The 17,058-nt window shown below is 28.0% G+C and overlaps 1 protein-coding gene across 2 annotated transcripts in view; it reads right to left on the bottom strand.

Moving 5' to 3' along the window:
* Positions 1 to 16,659, bottom strand: part of LOC147801105 (phenazine biosynthesis-like domain-containing protein 1) — a 49,981-nt gene extending 33,322 nt beyond the window's left edge. Inside the window, exons 1-4 of one of the 2 annotated variants that reach the window (XM_087155793.1) lie at positions 16,281 to 16,659; positions 10,776 to 10,872; positions 6,588 to 6,686; positions 800 to 909 (exon numbers count right to left, since the gene is read on the bottom strand). In XM_087155793.1, coding sequence (XP_087011919.1) covers positions 800 to 909; positions 6,588 to 6,686; positions 10,776 to 10,872; positions 16,281 to 16,388 — 414 coding nt within the window. In that variant the 5' untranslated portion in view covers positions 16,389 to 16,659. The remainder of the gene's footprint in view (positions 1 to 799; positions 910 to 6,587; positions 6,687 to 10,775; positions 10,873 to 16,280) is intronic. The other variant, XM_087155792.1, reaches the window with a different exon arrangement.
* Positions 16,660 to 17,058: the final 399 nt, after the last annotated feature.

Below are 17,058 nucleotides of genomic sequence, written 5' to 3'. Positions count from 1 at the left end.
GCAGATGACCTTATATCGAGGTCTGACTGTATTTTTCTCCTAGGGATCTATGATCTTTATCAATTTTTGAAAATAAACTTGAATAAATTGAAAATATCAAATGAATTGACAATCACGGGATAGGAGAGCAAATCCACCTGGTTACATTAAAAATTACATTACAAGAAAAAAATTATACATAAGCAATTTTTTCACATTGATTGGGTATTTTTTACAACTCATTTTTAATATTAAAAATTGATGACATTTATAGGGATGTTAAAAAAAAAGAAGTTTTACTAGGTTTTTTATACTGAAAAATATGAATGATATATATGAAAAATATTAAAAATATTTTCCATTAAAAATATTTCCTCCATAATAGAAATATATTTTATTCTTACAGTTATTTAAACTTAGGAAAAAGAAGAAAAAAACCTTTTTATGTTTTCTTTTTAAACATAAAAATTTCCTTATCAAGAACTTTGAGAAATGGAAAAGTTATACAAAACAAATTTTAATTTTAAATTTAACAAACTTAATATATTTTTACAAATTAATAAAATACATTTAACATCATTCATTTGAGCATGCACATTTATACATAAAACATGTACAAAATATTTATCATAAATGTTCTTCTCTTAAAAAAATTTTTCTTAGATTTCTTTATAGACATTTTTACAATTTTGCTAAAAACTGAAAGATACACATGACACATACTAAAATGGCACTTATAATCAAGAAGACCCTTTAAAAATAGAGACCTATAAAATGAAAACTAGTCAGTAGACTTATAAGTTTAGAAAAAATAACTTACTGATGTAGAATTATAGGCAGGCAAATCAATTTGTATCTTGTTATCATTTAGGCGTTTAGCTTTCAATATACCACTAAGAGTTTCGAATTCTATTATTTCTGATTTGTTATCTAAAAGAATAAAATATAAAACTCAAAATCGAAAAATAAATACACTATTATCAGCAAAACAAAACAAAAAAAACTCTTTACATTTAACCTATGACAAAAGTTAAAACTCTATTAAATTTTAGTCAAATTAAATACAACACCAAATTATAACTCCTAATATTAATGAAGTGGAATCTTGGTTGCCTGATTCCTAATTATCAACAAAGAAGTTGTGGTATAAATGCTAACTTTTTCAAAATAAACTAGTAATAGAAAAAAAAAACTTTTTTAAAGTCAATTCCTACTTAGGTCAATGAAGAAAAATTTTATTGTAGTTACTTTTTATTAAATAATTTCAATTTTTTCTACCATATAAAACTAAAATCAATTTATCAAATTTAATTAATGAATTAATATTTGAAAAAACTGTATTAACATCAACTCTCATGCACAACAAGTTTTAAAATATGTATTTGAATTTGTGCAGGTGAATAAAATGTATTTTATTAACGATAGAAAATTTGAACAAGATATAGGGAGAGTCTGAACTAATAGTAGGAATTAAAAAATTTGCAAGATTTTTATACCAACAAAAAGACAACTAATCTTTAAAAAAAATTCTAAACACATTTCTAATATTAAACATTGATAACATTTATTCAGGCAAAAAAAAATATTTTTAGTATGTTGTTAATTCTTAGATATAAAAAGTTTTCTTCCAATTAAAGACTTTTTAGCAAATATTCTTCTTTTAGAGATTTTTTGATAAAAATAGGGAGACATCAATATTTTCTAAAGTTCAGAAGAAGATAAAAAATAGGATAATCCTGTACCAATGGGTTTGATTGATTAAATGTAGGATTTAATGGCACGAAGTCCAAAGAAGGACATGCTGTGCCAAACAAACGGTTTTAAAATAAAAGTAAATGTATATTACAAGTATGTATATTACAATGCATAGGTAAATGTATATTACAAGTATGTATATTACAATGCATAGGTAAATGTATATTACAAGTATGTATATTACAATGCATAGGTAAATGTATATTACAAGTATGTATATTACAATGCATAGGTAAATGTATATTACAAATTTTCCTCATTGAAAATCACACGGAATTTATTAAACTAGATGCAACGAAACAGATGTATTCAAAGCTGAATAAAATCAGATAAAATTGTGAATAGGATAAAACAGTTATATACAGTATAAAAGACCAATTGCGCGTAGAAACACAAAAGTGTTAGGATGATGAGAGTCACCTAACAAATCCTGCAGAGTTAAAATAGAACTACCGAAAAAAGTAAGACGATGACGGTTAAAACATGGGCAGATGATTAGAATATGATGAATAGTGAGTAAAACTTTACAAGTGTTGCAGTCGGGAGGAGTTTCCCAAATAACAAATTTAGGTGGGTCAGCTGAGTGTGGCCGATTTGGAGACGGCTTAACTTTACACCTGCATGCCGCAGACTCAATACAGGATATGGGCTAAAATATGTTTTTATTGAGTGCAACTTGTTATAAATTTTTAGATCCCATTGTTGTTGCCAAACAGATGTGATGAACTGCCGAATATAAGCTTTTGTGTCTAAGAAAGGTACAAATAGAGTTAAAACAGAGGTGGCAGATCATGCAGCCCATTCATTGATTGTGGAAGTTTTATGGCACAAGATCCAAAGGAGGATATGCAGTGCCAAACAATTTATTGAGTCAGATCTAATGGTAAATTGCACACAATAATTTAATTGTCATAAAATAAATGAAACTAATAAAAGACACAGATTTTTAAAAGTTCATAAAAATCGATAAATAGCGTAATTCTATAAAATATACAGTAAAAGTAAAACGGTACATGGGTAAGAAATAAGAGTGAATAAAATCAGATAAAACAGTTATATCCAAAATAAAATACCAATAGCTCGCAGAAATGCGAAAATGTTAGGATGATGAATTTCATCTAACGAATCCCTCATACATAACATAGTGCTATTAAAAAAGGTAAGACGATGTTGGTTAAAGCAAGGACAAATGGTTAAAATGTGATGAACCGTAAGTAAAACATTACAAGAGTCACATTTGGGAGGAGATACTCCTAACAACAGATGAATATGCGTGAGTTGAGTGTGGCCAATTCTGAGACAATTTAGCTTTACATCTGCCTTACGTAGACGCAATACAGGTAATGGATCTATATATATGGTTTGATGTTATAAAGTTTATTTTGAGTCTGAAGGTCCCAATGCTGTTGCCAAAGGGACGAGATGAGCTGCCGAATATGTAGTTTAATGTCTGAGAATGGTACCGATTTTGTTAATTCAGTAGTTGCAAATCGTGCTGCAGAATCAGCCAACTCATTCCCTAGTATACCGACGTGACTCGGTATCCAGCAAAATGAATTATCAAATCCCTTCTTGTGAAGAGCGATTACCTGTACCAATGGGAGGTCATTCCCCATTAAACATAGACTTTAAAGAAGCATCATCATAATTTTGGTTCCCGATTAAGCTTTTTCATTTCTATGGTGTAAAATAGTTAAAATAAATAAAATAAAAAAGTAAAATAAAAAAAAATCAATAATGGATAAATAGATTTATAAATAAATAAATAAATGATAAAAACATCATACATTTAATCCAATAAATTATCATCCTAAAATATGAAACAAAGGTGCAAGAAAGCAAAAAATAAAGGCTGAACTGAAGAATCAATTTTTCAATTAAGTCACAAAACAACACAAAGAACATATTTTCGAGAAAGTCAGAAAAAATTATTATAAAAAATACTAAATTACTAAAAATATTGAACAAATAATATGTATTTAATTGAAATAAAAACATATTCAAACAACTGACAAACTTACTTAAAAATAGAAGGAGGTAAAAACAATAAAAATGCAATATGTAAAGATCTTGGACTAAAAAACTAATCAATAACAAAAAAACTAATCATTAACAAGTTGGATAAATATAAAAATATTACTTAAGATCATAAAATTGTGAAATTATTAAAATAATTTTTGAAAAATCTTATTTCAATAATAAATATCAAACTAAAAAATAAAGAAAGAAATAAAAATATATAAATTAATTGAAATTAAGTCAAAATTATAATAAACAAAATAAAACCAAATTATAATAAAAGAAAGATTTATTAAAATCATCAAATTAATGATGATAACAAAGCAAAGAAAATTATAAAATAAAAGGTCAATTTAACAATCAAATTAAATAAAAACAACACTTATTAATTTCCAAACAGAATTGTTTGCTAAAAGAAGCATTAACATAAATATTAAAACCTGGGACAAAGCAAGATATGATGAGACCAATTCTTAATCTTAAAATTTATGAATAAGAAGAACTAACTTATTGATTGTGAAGGGAAAAACATTGAGGAAATGTATTACAACTAAAAAGAGAAGGCTGCAATCTGTTTCATATCTCTTCTTAACAATAAACAAGCAATATACAAATAAAATAAAAAAGTAAACTCCTACATAGGCCAACAAAAATTTCTTTATTTTCCTTAATTTTTATTAAATAATTACCATTTTTTCTCCATATAATTACCATATGAAACTAAAATTAATTCATTAAGTTTAATTAATGAATTCATTTTTGAAAAAACTGCATTGACATAAGTATCATCCATAAGTTTAAAAAAGAATGAACTTGAATGGATGAATGAAAAAGTATTTTATGAACGAATGAAAATTTGAACAAGATATAGGAAGAGTGTGAACTAACAGTAGGAATTGGGAGGGGAAAAAAAGGTCTGAGGTTTGGTGACATGGACCACACATGCTACCACGTAATTTAATTTATCTGACATAACGAATATAAAATAATAAAATATTTAAATGTGCACAACAAACCACATATTTTTTTTTTAAATACAGCTATAAGTTAGAAACTATCACTAGTGTTATTTTCAAAATATGTGATAAAACTGAATCTCTTATAGTAAAATTTAAAACAATGACTAACGCTTAACCCATCAGAAAATTCCATTTTGTTTTTTGCTCATTCCTATTTAATGAATGAATTAATATTTGAAATAAAACTGTATAAACATCAAGTTTCATCCACTACAAGTACAAAAAAATTTATTTAAACTTGCGTGGATGAATAAAAAGCATTTTGATTAAGGATAGAAAATTTGAACAGGGAGATATAGGAAGAATGTGAAATAATAGTAGGAATTGAATAATGCTCTTCTCTTCTTACTAATAAAGTATGCTTATGTATAAACAATATTCTGCCTTTATTTCTTAACAAAAGCAGATGAAATTTAAGAAAAGCAAATGTAATTTCACTTGCAAATGATAACACAGCTCTGAGAAATCATGCAAATAAAAAATGCTGTTTCTCCAATAAATATAAAATGAATAAGCATAGTAGACGATAAAAACTTTTTGTTTGTAACAATAGTGTATTATCCAAAATTATAAAATAATATTTTGTCACAATAAATCAAGGAAATTGAGAAACAAAAGTGGATTAAAAATACTTTCAAAACAAAAATTTTAAGTTCCTTAACTCAGACATCTAATTGACAACACTCCAGAAAAGCTGTAGAATAATAGAATCTCAAGAACACATCTAATGAAGATGGGTCCAGAAAAAACCTGATTATTTTTTTCTTATCCTTGAATTACAATTGAAAACACAGGAGTGAAATCCCCTAATTTGATAGAGTGACAAATTCTCTGAGAATTCCCAGATTTAGGGTAAAATTAGGGTTTTCAAATCAGGTTTTCCCCCGATATTCCCAGCATGTACGAACCCTAATATTTTTATAAGAAAGATTGCATTTTAAAAATATATATAATATAAATTCACAGCATAATATATAATTATGTATATCTATTTATCTGTATATATATATATATATATATATATATATATATATATATATATATATATATATATATATATGCATACCCGCCAACATTGGAGAAATAAAATAACAGAGATTTTACTAGTGACACTTTTCGGGCTACGTGTAAAGTTTTGATACATCATGCGTAATCATGTAAGTCAAAAAGAGAAATTCAAAATTGGAAATAATATAAGCACTTACATTTAGTTGATGTAAAAATTTTTTATACAAATCTCAATCTAAAGAAGATTATTTTAAACCATTATTTATAATAACTTCAACTATAAATACTCAACATACTGAAGTACTGGCAATAGCACCATCTGTTGAGGAATAAGAGAAGTATTTTTGCCATTAGCGGATGTTTTATCGACAATTTTTTCTTTCTTTTATTTTTAATTTCTTCAACAAACACAGAGAAATTTGAGAATATACTGGTAAACAGGAGACAGACATAAAATACAAGAGTCTTCATTAAAAAACAGGAGATTTGACAGGTATGTATGTGATATATAAATTTGCAATTACATTAATTGTATATAAATTTTCACATGAACAAATAAACAATTTGTCTTGAAATGGGACCAATATAAATACATTCAGAGGTCCACAGCTGATGGTTAGTAACTGATATCAGTCTTAAATTGTTATAATGAAGTTAAAATATCACATTACATTAAACAAATAATAAAAAAAAATTAGCAAATAATAAATAAATATTCTGTTAAAAAATACATTTATTGCTAATTACAGAATAATTATTTAAACTTCATGTGAAAAAAATAGGAATGAAATTGACAAAAGGACATACTTAAAGCAAAGAATAATACGGCTGAAGATGCCAGAGTTGCATGCCCACAAAGGTTAACTTCACAGGTTGGGGAAAACCATTCAAGACCAAACTTATTGCCTAAAGATAAAAAAATAATAATAAATTCAAGAAGAATAAATTATAGGAATTTAATATTTTTTTAAAATTTATATATCATTTTAAATTACCATCTAGCATAGTTACTTCTATTAATGTGTTCAAAAATAAAATCTATACACATTATGCAGAAATAATGTGCATTACAGTGATTTATATGATTTATAACCCATCGTTGAACAGCCAACCCAATATTTTGGGCTTACTACTAACGTTCAACTCCCGTAATCTTGTAATTTTGAACCCAATCTAGAAGACAAGGGAGCTCCTAGATCAAGTATTGGGAGAAATTTGCCTTTTGGGAGGACTTTTTGTTGGAATTAACCCCCATTTGCATTACATGGAAAGGAAAACAACAAAAACCTCCCACATTAGCCTGGCGGCAAGAGGACACTAACCCTTTGCTGTCTACCACTGAGGATATTTTATGTCAGCACCGTGGTTGGTACAAGCCGGTTGAGGTTCTTGTATTGACCAGCCCATGCAGGAAGGCGAACGCTCTATCCCCTGAACCATCCCAGCTCGCACTTAAGAGATTAAACATAAAATTGTTTTAAAGAATGACTTGGTACTATTATACCTTTATACTTATTTTGACAGTGTCTTTAATCAGAGCTTGAAATTGAAGGTGGTCTATTACGATAGTAGTTACTATAGTAAATTACTATAGTAGTTTTTAAACAGATCCTTGAAAACCCGAGCCTGCCTCAGGATGGCCCTCCATTAATAACAGTTTTGTATTCAGTTTTTAACATCCTCCTCGTTATCTTCCAACAAGCCATTATTGCTCTAGGGGTAGAGCGTTCGCCTCTCAATGAGTTAAACCGGGTTCAAAACACAACAATGGCTGGTCGATACGAATTCCACAACCAGCTCACACCGACCACAGTGATGACGTAAAATATCCTCAAAAGTAGACGAATCATGGGTTAGAGTCCCCTTGCCGTCAGGCTAACCGTGAGAGATTTTCTACTTCATGTAACACAGATGAAAGTTAGTTCCATCCAGAAGATCTCCAAAAAGGCAAATTTCTCCCAATTCTTGATCTAGGAGTTTCCTTGTCTTCTAGATTGAATTCAAATTTACAAGGCTACAGAGTTGAACATTAGTAATCGTTAACCCAAAAAATTGGGTCGGCTGTTCAATGACAGACGTAAAAAAATATCTCAAGACCATGTTTTCCTAAACTAATGATCAAATCCTAACATTTAAAGAAATAATTTAACTTAAGCTTTATCTAAGTTTTTAAAAATAAAAACAGCTTAAAATGTATTGGTTTATAATAGTAAAATTTTAAAAAAAAATTTATACAAGCATTAAAAAATAGATTTACATAAATAAAAAAAGAAAGAGTAAATGTTATACAATTACTATACTTACAATTTTAACTTCGTGATTAAAATTTTTTTAAATTTAAAAAAGCTGACATTTCAACAAAAATAGTAAACTTGTTTTCAAATCAGTCACCAGTGACAAACCCTTATTATCATTTTAAAATTTTATTGACACACCGAACGGCCTGTATAGGGGTCAGGAAACTGGCCTTGCATCAGAAAAGTTCCGGGTTCGAATCCCTGGTAAGACATAAATGTTCTTTCCTTCTCTGTACTATCTGTTTTTTTCTGAGGGAGCAGCGTTGGCCCGCCTATTATGGTGCACCTGAAAGAGTGGCCTACAAATCTCCCCTTCAGATGCCTGTATGACGAAAGGTCAATCTCCAGGTGGGCATCGGAGAAAAAAATTTATTAACACTACTAATTAGCAAATCATATGCATATAAACTATAAAAAAACACATATTAAATTTACAATTACAAATAGCATCCTATTTTTATCAAATACTGTAACAGTGTTTTCACTACAGAGCGAGAACGCGCGAATCTCGCTTATTTTTTTCTTTACTCGCATTAAAAAATTATTAACGCGAGAAGATCGCGCACTCTATTAATCAATTTCAAAATTAGCGAATTTTGGAAAAAAAATCGTCTTCTGCAATTTTGAATAAAATCCGTTTGACTTTTCCTCCTTGATCTTTCATTATTTTCAACATGGATCCCTGTTATCTAGCTTCCCTATTTACCAGTATTGTTCAGAACCGGTGCGAACAGCAGATCACAATGCCCCCCCCCCCCCCTGAATGACGGAGCATCTTTCAGAACACATTTTTCTGCAACCACGTGTTCACGGAAGGTAAGATTTCTTCATGTAAGATGTTTAAATTTTTTTCAATGCTACAAATTTACTAAGTGATTATGAATTGTTCAGCATCTGTTGCAAGGTCATTTAGCACTCAAAACCGAATTAAGACAAAATATTGTATACAAATGACTGATAAACATTCAAGCAACCTAATGAGAAAAGGTGATAAAAAAAGTAGATATAGAACGTTTTCCATATGATGATGCAGCAAAAATATTCAATGCTTTAAAAATTAGAAGATGTCAAAAATGTATTATAATTAAAAAAAAATTTTTTTTCCCAAGTCTATTTGCGTTTTTTTTAATTTTTAGAAATCTCACTTAACTTTTTGAGATCTCACCCTGTTTTGAGAAAGGGTGAGAAATTCTTTCGCATTTTTTTTTCTGTAATGAAAACACTGTGTAAGTATGAATAAATAAACCGATTCTTAAAAAACATGGTATATAGATTTTGAAAATTCTGTAACTATAAAAATATTTTTACATAATACATAAAAAAAAATTTTTTAAAAATAGATGTAACTTTTTTCTTTTTGGTACTATATATTGTTTAAATGTAAGCTATTATTATAGTGATTCAAAACATTTGCATTGGTTCTTTTTAGTTTCTTCCATTTTGACCAGTTTATTAAGTTTTTTTTTTCTCCAGTTTTTCCCTTGTCCTTGAAGAAATAGGTTTCTTTTAAATGTAATGCCAACCAAAATTCAAAATTGATTCTTGAATCTTGCAAAATATATAATCAAGTTCACTCAAGGAAAATAATTAGTAACTAGCATAAAATACACATTGATAGTACAGGGCCGTCTTTACAGCATGCAGTGCCCCCAGGAACAAAAATGTTTAAGATCCCTGTAGCATGATCTAATCTTTAAAATGAACTAAAAAAAACTTCACATACATAAACTAAATAACTATGCATACTTTTTTTTAAAAAAAATGAGATTCTAACTAGTTGTTATCTTCAAATAATAAAATAATTTTCAAAAACATGGAAGTTAATTTTAAAAAATTAAATAATTATAAAGGAAGGTATAGCAAATTAACAAAAAAAATTAAAGGTATCAATTATTTTGTCAAACTAAACAGTTATTAAAGCATCTTTCAATGCCCAAAAACAAGAAATTTCATTGGAATGTAGAAAAATATATTTTGGTCGCCTTTTTAAGTTTTCTTGGCGACAAACTATTTAAATTATTTGTGTTTGTATAATAATCAATCGCTATTTGTAGAGAAAAATAAATAAAATGCTCATATTATACAATAAAATATATTTATTTCAAACAATATATGAGGAAATGTTGTTTATTCTTAGCTTATTTTTAATACAATTTATAAAAAGTACCATTCTCAAGCCCCCCCCCCCCGAGCATTACTCGGGTATGCCATGCATAAAGACTGTGCTGTGATAGAGTTATTATAAGATTAGACCAAGTAGGGCATTTGCTCATCTCTCCTACCCTTGGTAATAAAATTGAATTTTTGTTAAAAATCAGAAGAAAAAAATAATTTTTTTTTGTATTTAAATATGTAAATCTTGCTTTTAATTTACCATATACATAAAATAGAAAAGAATGCTGCCTTTAGAGCCCTGTATAAAAACAAGACCATAAAAATCAAAATTATAGATTTAGAAAACTAGTATTGTTTATAAATCATTTGATTATTTAAATGGGGCCCTTTAATGCAAAATTCTTTGCTTCTAAAAACCAATAATGATGAGTATATAAAAATGAAATAATGATATAAAATTTCTAGAATTTTTTTTTAATAGTTTGTCTGATTTCAAGTTTGATCTGAACTAATCAAAATCTACCAACAGTTTTGATCTAGGGATAAACAAAAAAAAATTCATGTTGAACAAATAATTATTTACCATTATCAAAAGTATCTTCTCCCAATCTTGTAAGAAATGCAGTTTCAGAAAGGTTCATTTCAGCAGCTATTTCTTGTTTAGTTTCTTTAGATACTGCCTACAGCAAATTCAAAAACATTGTTTTAATGGATATAGTATTCAAAATTAAAAGACTAGGGAAAATAAAATTCTAAAGTCAAACAATTCCTTCCTTAACCGGGTTATTAGTTTAAAAGTAGAAAAACCGTTAAGAGGATGGTAGTTGCCTATTCTTCATTATGCAAAGCATAATAAAGAATATTATTTGCTTAATAGATAATGAATGTAATTTCAAAAAACATTGAACTTAAATGCATACTGTTGAAGCATGTGGTATGCTTATTTCCATTTTTTAATGTGTGAGTTTCGTACATGTCTTAGAATCGACAAAAAATATCAACTTTTGTCTTAATTTTAAAATTTTATTATATTTTAAAAATGAAGAAAAAAATATAATAAATTGTTTATAAAAGTATAATGTTTGTTTTCTAAGCATTCCAAAAAAATAATTAACGATTTTAATGAACATGTAGAGATGTTCATTACAGAAAATATTTATTTTTAACTGAAAAATTTATTTTTTCCTTGATTGTCTAAAAATATCCTATTCATTTTGAAATATTTGATGGACACAATATATATTTATTGGTGTATTTTAACAAAGCTGAAGAGCAGAAAATTGTTAAGGCCTAATATTTCTACAGAACACAGTTCTCTTTCTTTTTTTTAGATACAATAACCTTTTTAAAATATTTCTAGAAACTGAGGTCTAGTTTGTATTTTGATAAAATGTTCTCTTTAACCAAGGAAAAAAAATATTTATTTTGAAAATTTCTTGAATAAATTTTCAAAATCATTTTTCTTCCCCTTGTGTTAAAATAATAGAAATCAAATTGAAATAGTAATATTTTATTATTATAACTGAATTTTTTTTTACAATTAAAGACTTTAGTAGCAACTTTTTTATTTAATTAGACCAAAAATTTCCATAGGGCAGCTTGAATTTCTTCCAGAGCTTGTTAGAGAGATCAGACATATTCTGCCCCCTCTTTGAGTTTATAATGCAAACAAATGATATGCACAGAGCTCATTCTAGGCAGGGTAAAAAAGGTGCAGCACCTTGCTGCCCTTATAGTCAAAAGAATCCACCCTGTTGCCCCTGAACATGGGTGCAAGTAGGAAAAAAGGCTAAGACTGAAAATTTTTGGACTGAAATACCTAACATACACAATGCCCCCTCAACATATGCAAACTGTCTAAGAAAGCTTTACCATAATACATCAAGTTTAAGTACTGTACAAAAAATATTTATTCATCTGTCTTTTGATAAAATAACAACAGGACATAAGAAAGTAGACCAATAACATAGACCTAAAAAACAATTTTTAAGGACAGAAAAAAAAATTTCCGATTTCCGTCAGTCTTGTTTCCGTCCGCGGACATTTTCGAAAGACGGAAATCCGTTCTTGGGACGGAAGACTTGCACCCATGCCCCTGAAGTAAATTAGTGCCCTGATGTAATAGACTCCATACACTGTTTGCCCTTTCTTTCCTCAACCCTTCTTTATTTTTTCCCCAAACTGTACAATGGTTTTCTTAAACTTTTGTTATTTTCAACTCTTTTTATTTAGTTTGTTATTGCTGTCAATATATAGATTTATATGAGAAAGGAAAAATAGCCACCACACCCCCTTGTTGCACTTGTCTTTGAAAGTTTGCAGTTACTTCACTATCATTAAATCATAATTATTATTAATCATTTTAATTATTAAATCATAACTACAGACACCTAAAAACATACATTTATTATTTTATTAATATATGCATGCATTTTAAATAAATTACTAAGCTAATTAGCTCAATATATATATGTTAATTTATTAATAAAAATTAGTAATTAATGATTGCTTTGCTACTTTTAGTAAAGTAATAAAAAAAAATTATAATAGAATAATTGAAAGTGATTTTAATAGAACGTATAAAGCACATAGAAAGAAATTATTGCCTTTCTAGAATAATAATGTCCTTTTTTTTAAACTTTTGCTCCCTGCCCTTTTTTTACCTAAAATGAGCTCTGTATATACCTTGGCGAACAAAGAACACGGGGCGCGCTCAAAAGAGCAGAAAATCAGGGTCATGAATCGTGGTTGCCGGGAGAAAAGTGTTGCACCAAGCAGACTCCTCAATTCTGCTTTTAACATGTAAAGTCTATGGCGGGCTTGTCATACTTTGAATCGATTTTTCTTGTTCAAGAATCGGAGTGATCAATTAAAAAAAAATACTAATAATTTTTTCAATCTTTCCTATCCACGAAAATGTAGGTTAATTTTTTTTATCTTTATTACTTTTTGTAATATTGCCTTTGAAACACAAGTCACTTTCTACCTTTGAGTAAGGGAGGAAGGCAACTTCCACCCCCAAGTTCACTAATCTTCTCGGTGGGAGGTCTTGCCCCCTTTTGAAAATCTTTTTCTCTCTCTCTGTCCTTCTGAAGAACTGATATGGAGAACGCTTTAAAAACCGATAGCTTTCTCTTTAGATGAAAATTATATTTGCTGATAATTCGTTCATTCTATATACATTTTATTTATTTAGTAGTAATAATTTTCTTGTTTTTATTCATTTTGAGAATGGAATTTATTTTTTAAATACATTATTCCCCTTTTTTTAAACTTTGTTTCTTGTTTTTTAAAGATGTTTCAGAATTAAAAAAATTAGCTGCTGAATAAAGTGAGATTAATTAAAATCGAATAAATGACGTAAAGATCTTCCAATATGCTATAAAGCATCACAAAACCGCCGTTTTCCTTTTCTTTTTAAAAAATATATCGTACACTCATTTGTAGGTTTAAAAAAACATTTACATTAAAAAAATTTAAAAGGTTCCAATTTTTTCATTCCGTAAATAGTTTTAATTACTCCAATAGCTGGGATAGTATGTTTTTTCACGGTAAGGAAAAAAAAATAGCTAGTACACAAGACCACGCATCATCCAAACATGAACAAGCACTTAACCCTGTTTTTAGGGCTTTAATGTAAATACACAAGAACACTAAAGTATTATGAAATTTTCATTTTAATCAGCAAATGAAGAAAAATATGAAAATATTCGCATGTATTTTAAAATTCTTTAAAAAAAAAAAGGGAAGTAAAAGAACATTAGTGGTCATAATTAATATTCACGAGAGAAAAATACAAACGGTATCAAAATATAATGAATCGATGCTTAGGAACGCAACATTGAAAATATTGAAACCAGTTTGATTGCCAGATGAAATAAAAAGAATGAGAAATGTGATTATTATAAACACCACGAAATTTCATTACGATAAATTAAAAAATAAAAATAAGCTGTAATACTTAGAGTTAAGTTACTCTTTGTTACTTCAGACAGTCAAACTGGTTTTGATGTTTTCAGACCTGATTCCTTAGTTGATTTCCTAATCGGTAATTCCTAATTAATACACTTTTTAAAACTTTTTTTCGCAATATTCTAAAAATATATATTAAGAGTAGTAATTATGCAATATCTTATGTATTTAATAATGAGAAATTTTTCGAATTCATATTAAAAGTGTATAATGTAACTTTTATTCATAATTTTTTGCTAGAACAAAGTATGTAATCAATGTGTTATTTTAATTTCTCTTCCCTGACCCTCTTTTGCCATTCATGGAGAAGAGTTTTAGTAGAAATTTCTATACTGCAAACTTTAATTAGTGTAATTATAGTTAATTAAAATATAAGAAAACTAACCGTCATTAGCATTACATAAAGAGGAAAAACACGAAAACTTCCCAGGGTTAGCCAGCATGCCATCTATATGAATATATCTCCCAGATAACCATAATTTTCTGTATTTTTGTATTTAATAAAATTTTGTAAAGTAAACTTGTCTCAATCTGTTGTTATGTTGTAAGTTTTAATGAAAACCAATAAATGCCTTTTCTTTCAAAAATTTCGTTATCGTACTTTTTTATAAATTAATTTCGATTATTTTGATAAATCTTTATATTAATTACAGTGAGCAGTCTCACAAATCTATGTACTAAAATGTAAAATAACATAGAATTGTTTTATTTTGTTGTTTTTAATGATCCATCGAAATGATCTATTAGAAAAATAAATTTAAACTGTCACTTCAGCTTATTAGTCGAAAATGTTATAATTTATTTTTACGACAGAAATGATGGTATTTTTTATGAATCCTCAAAACTGAAATGAAAGAGTTACATCAATTTTCTTATAATATTACTTCTACGTTTAGAAAATTATAAAGCTTATCAAAGATAGTTTTTAAGGAATTTCTTAGAAATAAGTTATACTTTTGTAAGTTATTTATTTGTCCTTTTATTTACGACATTTACAAATAAAATGCGTTCATTACCCACTTTTACCATCATTCTTTGTTATTAGGGTTATACTAATTTTAAGTTAAAGGCCTAAAATTAAAAATGAAGTTCCTTTATTAAAGTAATCACAAGATATTACTTGATAAAAATTATTTGATAAAATATAAATACCTTTTAACAAGCAAAAGCTGATAAATAAAATATTTTCGCTTTTTAATAAGTTATGTTTTCCTTTATTCCTTTAAAATAAACTTCATATAAAACTGCGCTTTCAAAATGTGCAGTTTAATAAATTTATACTAAATAACTGCTTTAGATCAATAAGGAATTTCTTTTGTATTATTGTTAAATAATATCTTTGGCGATAAGTTTTTAAAGTAACTATAACTGAGTAGAAATAATGTAAGTAAAAATGATGAATATGAGTTTGTGGGTAAAGTTTTAAATGTATCCGAGCTAAATTATTTGAATAAGTTAAGTGATATAATCGGAATTTAGATCTGTCTTAATATGATTTAAAATTTTGTGATAATTAAATCGAATAATTTTCAATTTTGATGTTTCAATTTGTTTGTGACAAATAACCCCGGTGTTTATTTGTTAAGAATCAAATCAAAATAATAAACAATTCAAGATATAATTAGAAAAAGTGCATGTTAAATAAAATGATAAAACTATTTTGAAAATAAATAAAGTCGTTTTAGAGTTAAAAAAAATATTTTTTAAGTTTATCTTAGAAAGAGAAAAAGCATAATATAAGATGAAGAGTGAGTTTCTTCTGATATCTTTTGAAAGCTAGTTGACCCCCGCAGGTTGCAATTCCCCTTCTGTGACAGTGATTAGTTTCGGGTTACTTAACACACGCACCCCCACAAAAAATGTAGGGGAGACAGTGAAACGGGTTTTGGAGGTGCAATATATTTTGTCCCTTTTCGAACCTATCCTTACTGAAGGTTGGAATTGAAATGAAAAGGCCTCCTTAGGTATTCTTTGGCCAAGGTATATACAATTAGGTGAATGTGTACGCATATTACACATAATTTGCTTTATAGATAAGTAATGTATTATAATTTTACAAGTTTTTGAATTGTATATTTAAATATGCTAAATTATTAAATAAAACAAATTTTAAAACCTCAGGAAAAGGTAGTAAGCACACAGCAGCACTATTCCCTTTGAAAGGTTTGTTTGTAAAAGCATCAGCCACATACAAAGGGAGAATTACTCTTCCAGCAAATGACATTTTACAGAATAATATAAAAATAACTATATAACAGACATAAAAATACAAATAAGAAAACAGAGGGTTCTTATTTTGAGTCAGTTGATGATAAGAAGGAAATGATAAGAACAATTAAGATTTGTTGTTTATGTCACGTTCCAACGCAGTCATCGAAAGCAACTTATTCCGTTTCATTAGATAAGATATTACATAGACTCTATTAATATTTCGTGCGTCAAAAGTTGAAAGTTTATAAAAATAGTACATTTCGAACGTGATCAAATCTAACCGCTACAAAAAGTTCAGCCCTGTTCAATCACTGCTAGTTTCGTTTTAATGATAAATGTTAATGACAAAGTTTGCAACTGAGCAATATAAGAATACAAGGGATCATTCTCACTGTCTGTGATTTTTTTTTGCATCTCAGCATTTTCGGAATGGTTTGGGGGAGAAATTCCTCCTCGTTAGCTCTTCGTACGTGAAAATATGATTATTAGAACGAAAGTTATTCAGAGTGATATCTTTTTTTACTGCCCACTGTACGTTGAATTCAGTTTAAGCCACTCGCTGAAAAAACTGATAGCGCAAATCCATCAAATTGCGAGGATACTGATTTCGGCGTTTTACCCGTTGTTCCAACATGTCCCACAAATTTGCAATGAAGTTGAAGTCAGGTGATTTTTGCAGGCCA

The sequence above is a fragment of the Parasteatoda tepidariorum genome, chromosome 12 (assembly GCF_982258835.1).
Source record: "Parasteatoda tepidariorum strain Cologne lab strain chromosome 12, Ptep-v5.0, whole genome shotgun sequence".
Taxonomy (NCBI): Eukaryota; Metazoa; Arthropoda; class Arachnida; order Araneae; family Theridiidae; genus Parasteatoda; species Parasteatoda tepidariorum.
The sequence above is the reverse complement of the archived record's forward strand: the minus strand, read 5'-3'. Positions and strand labels throughout refer to the sequence as shown.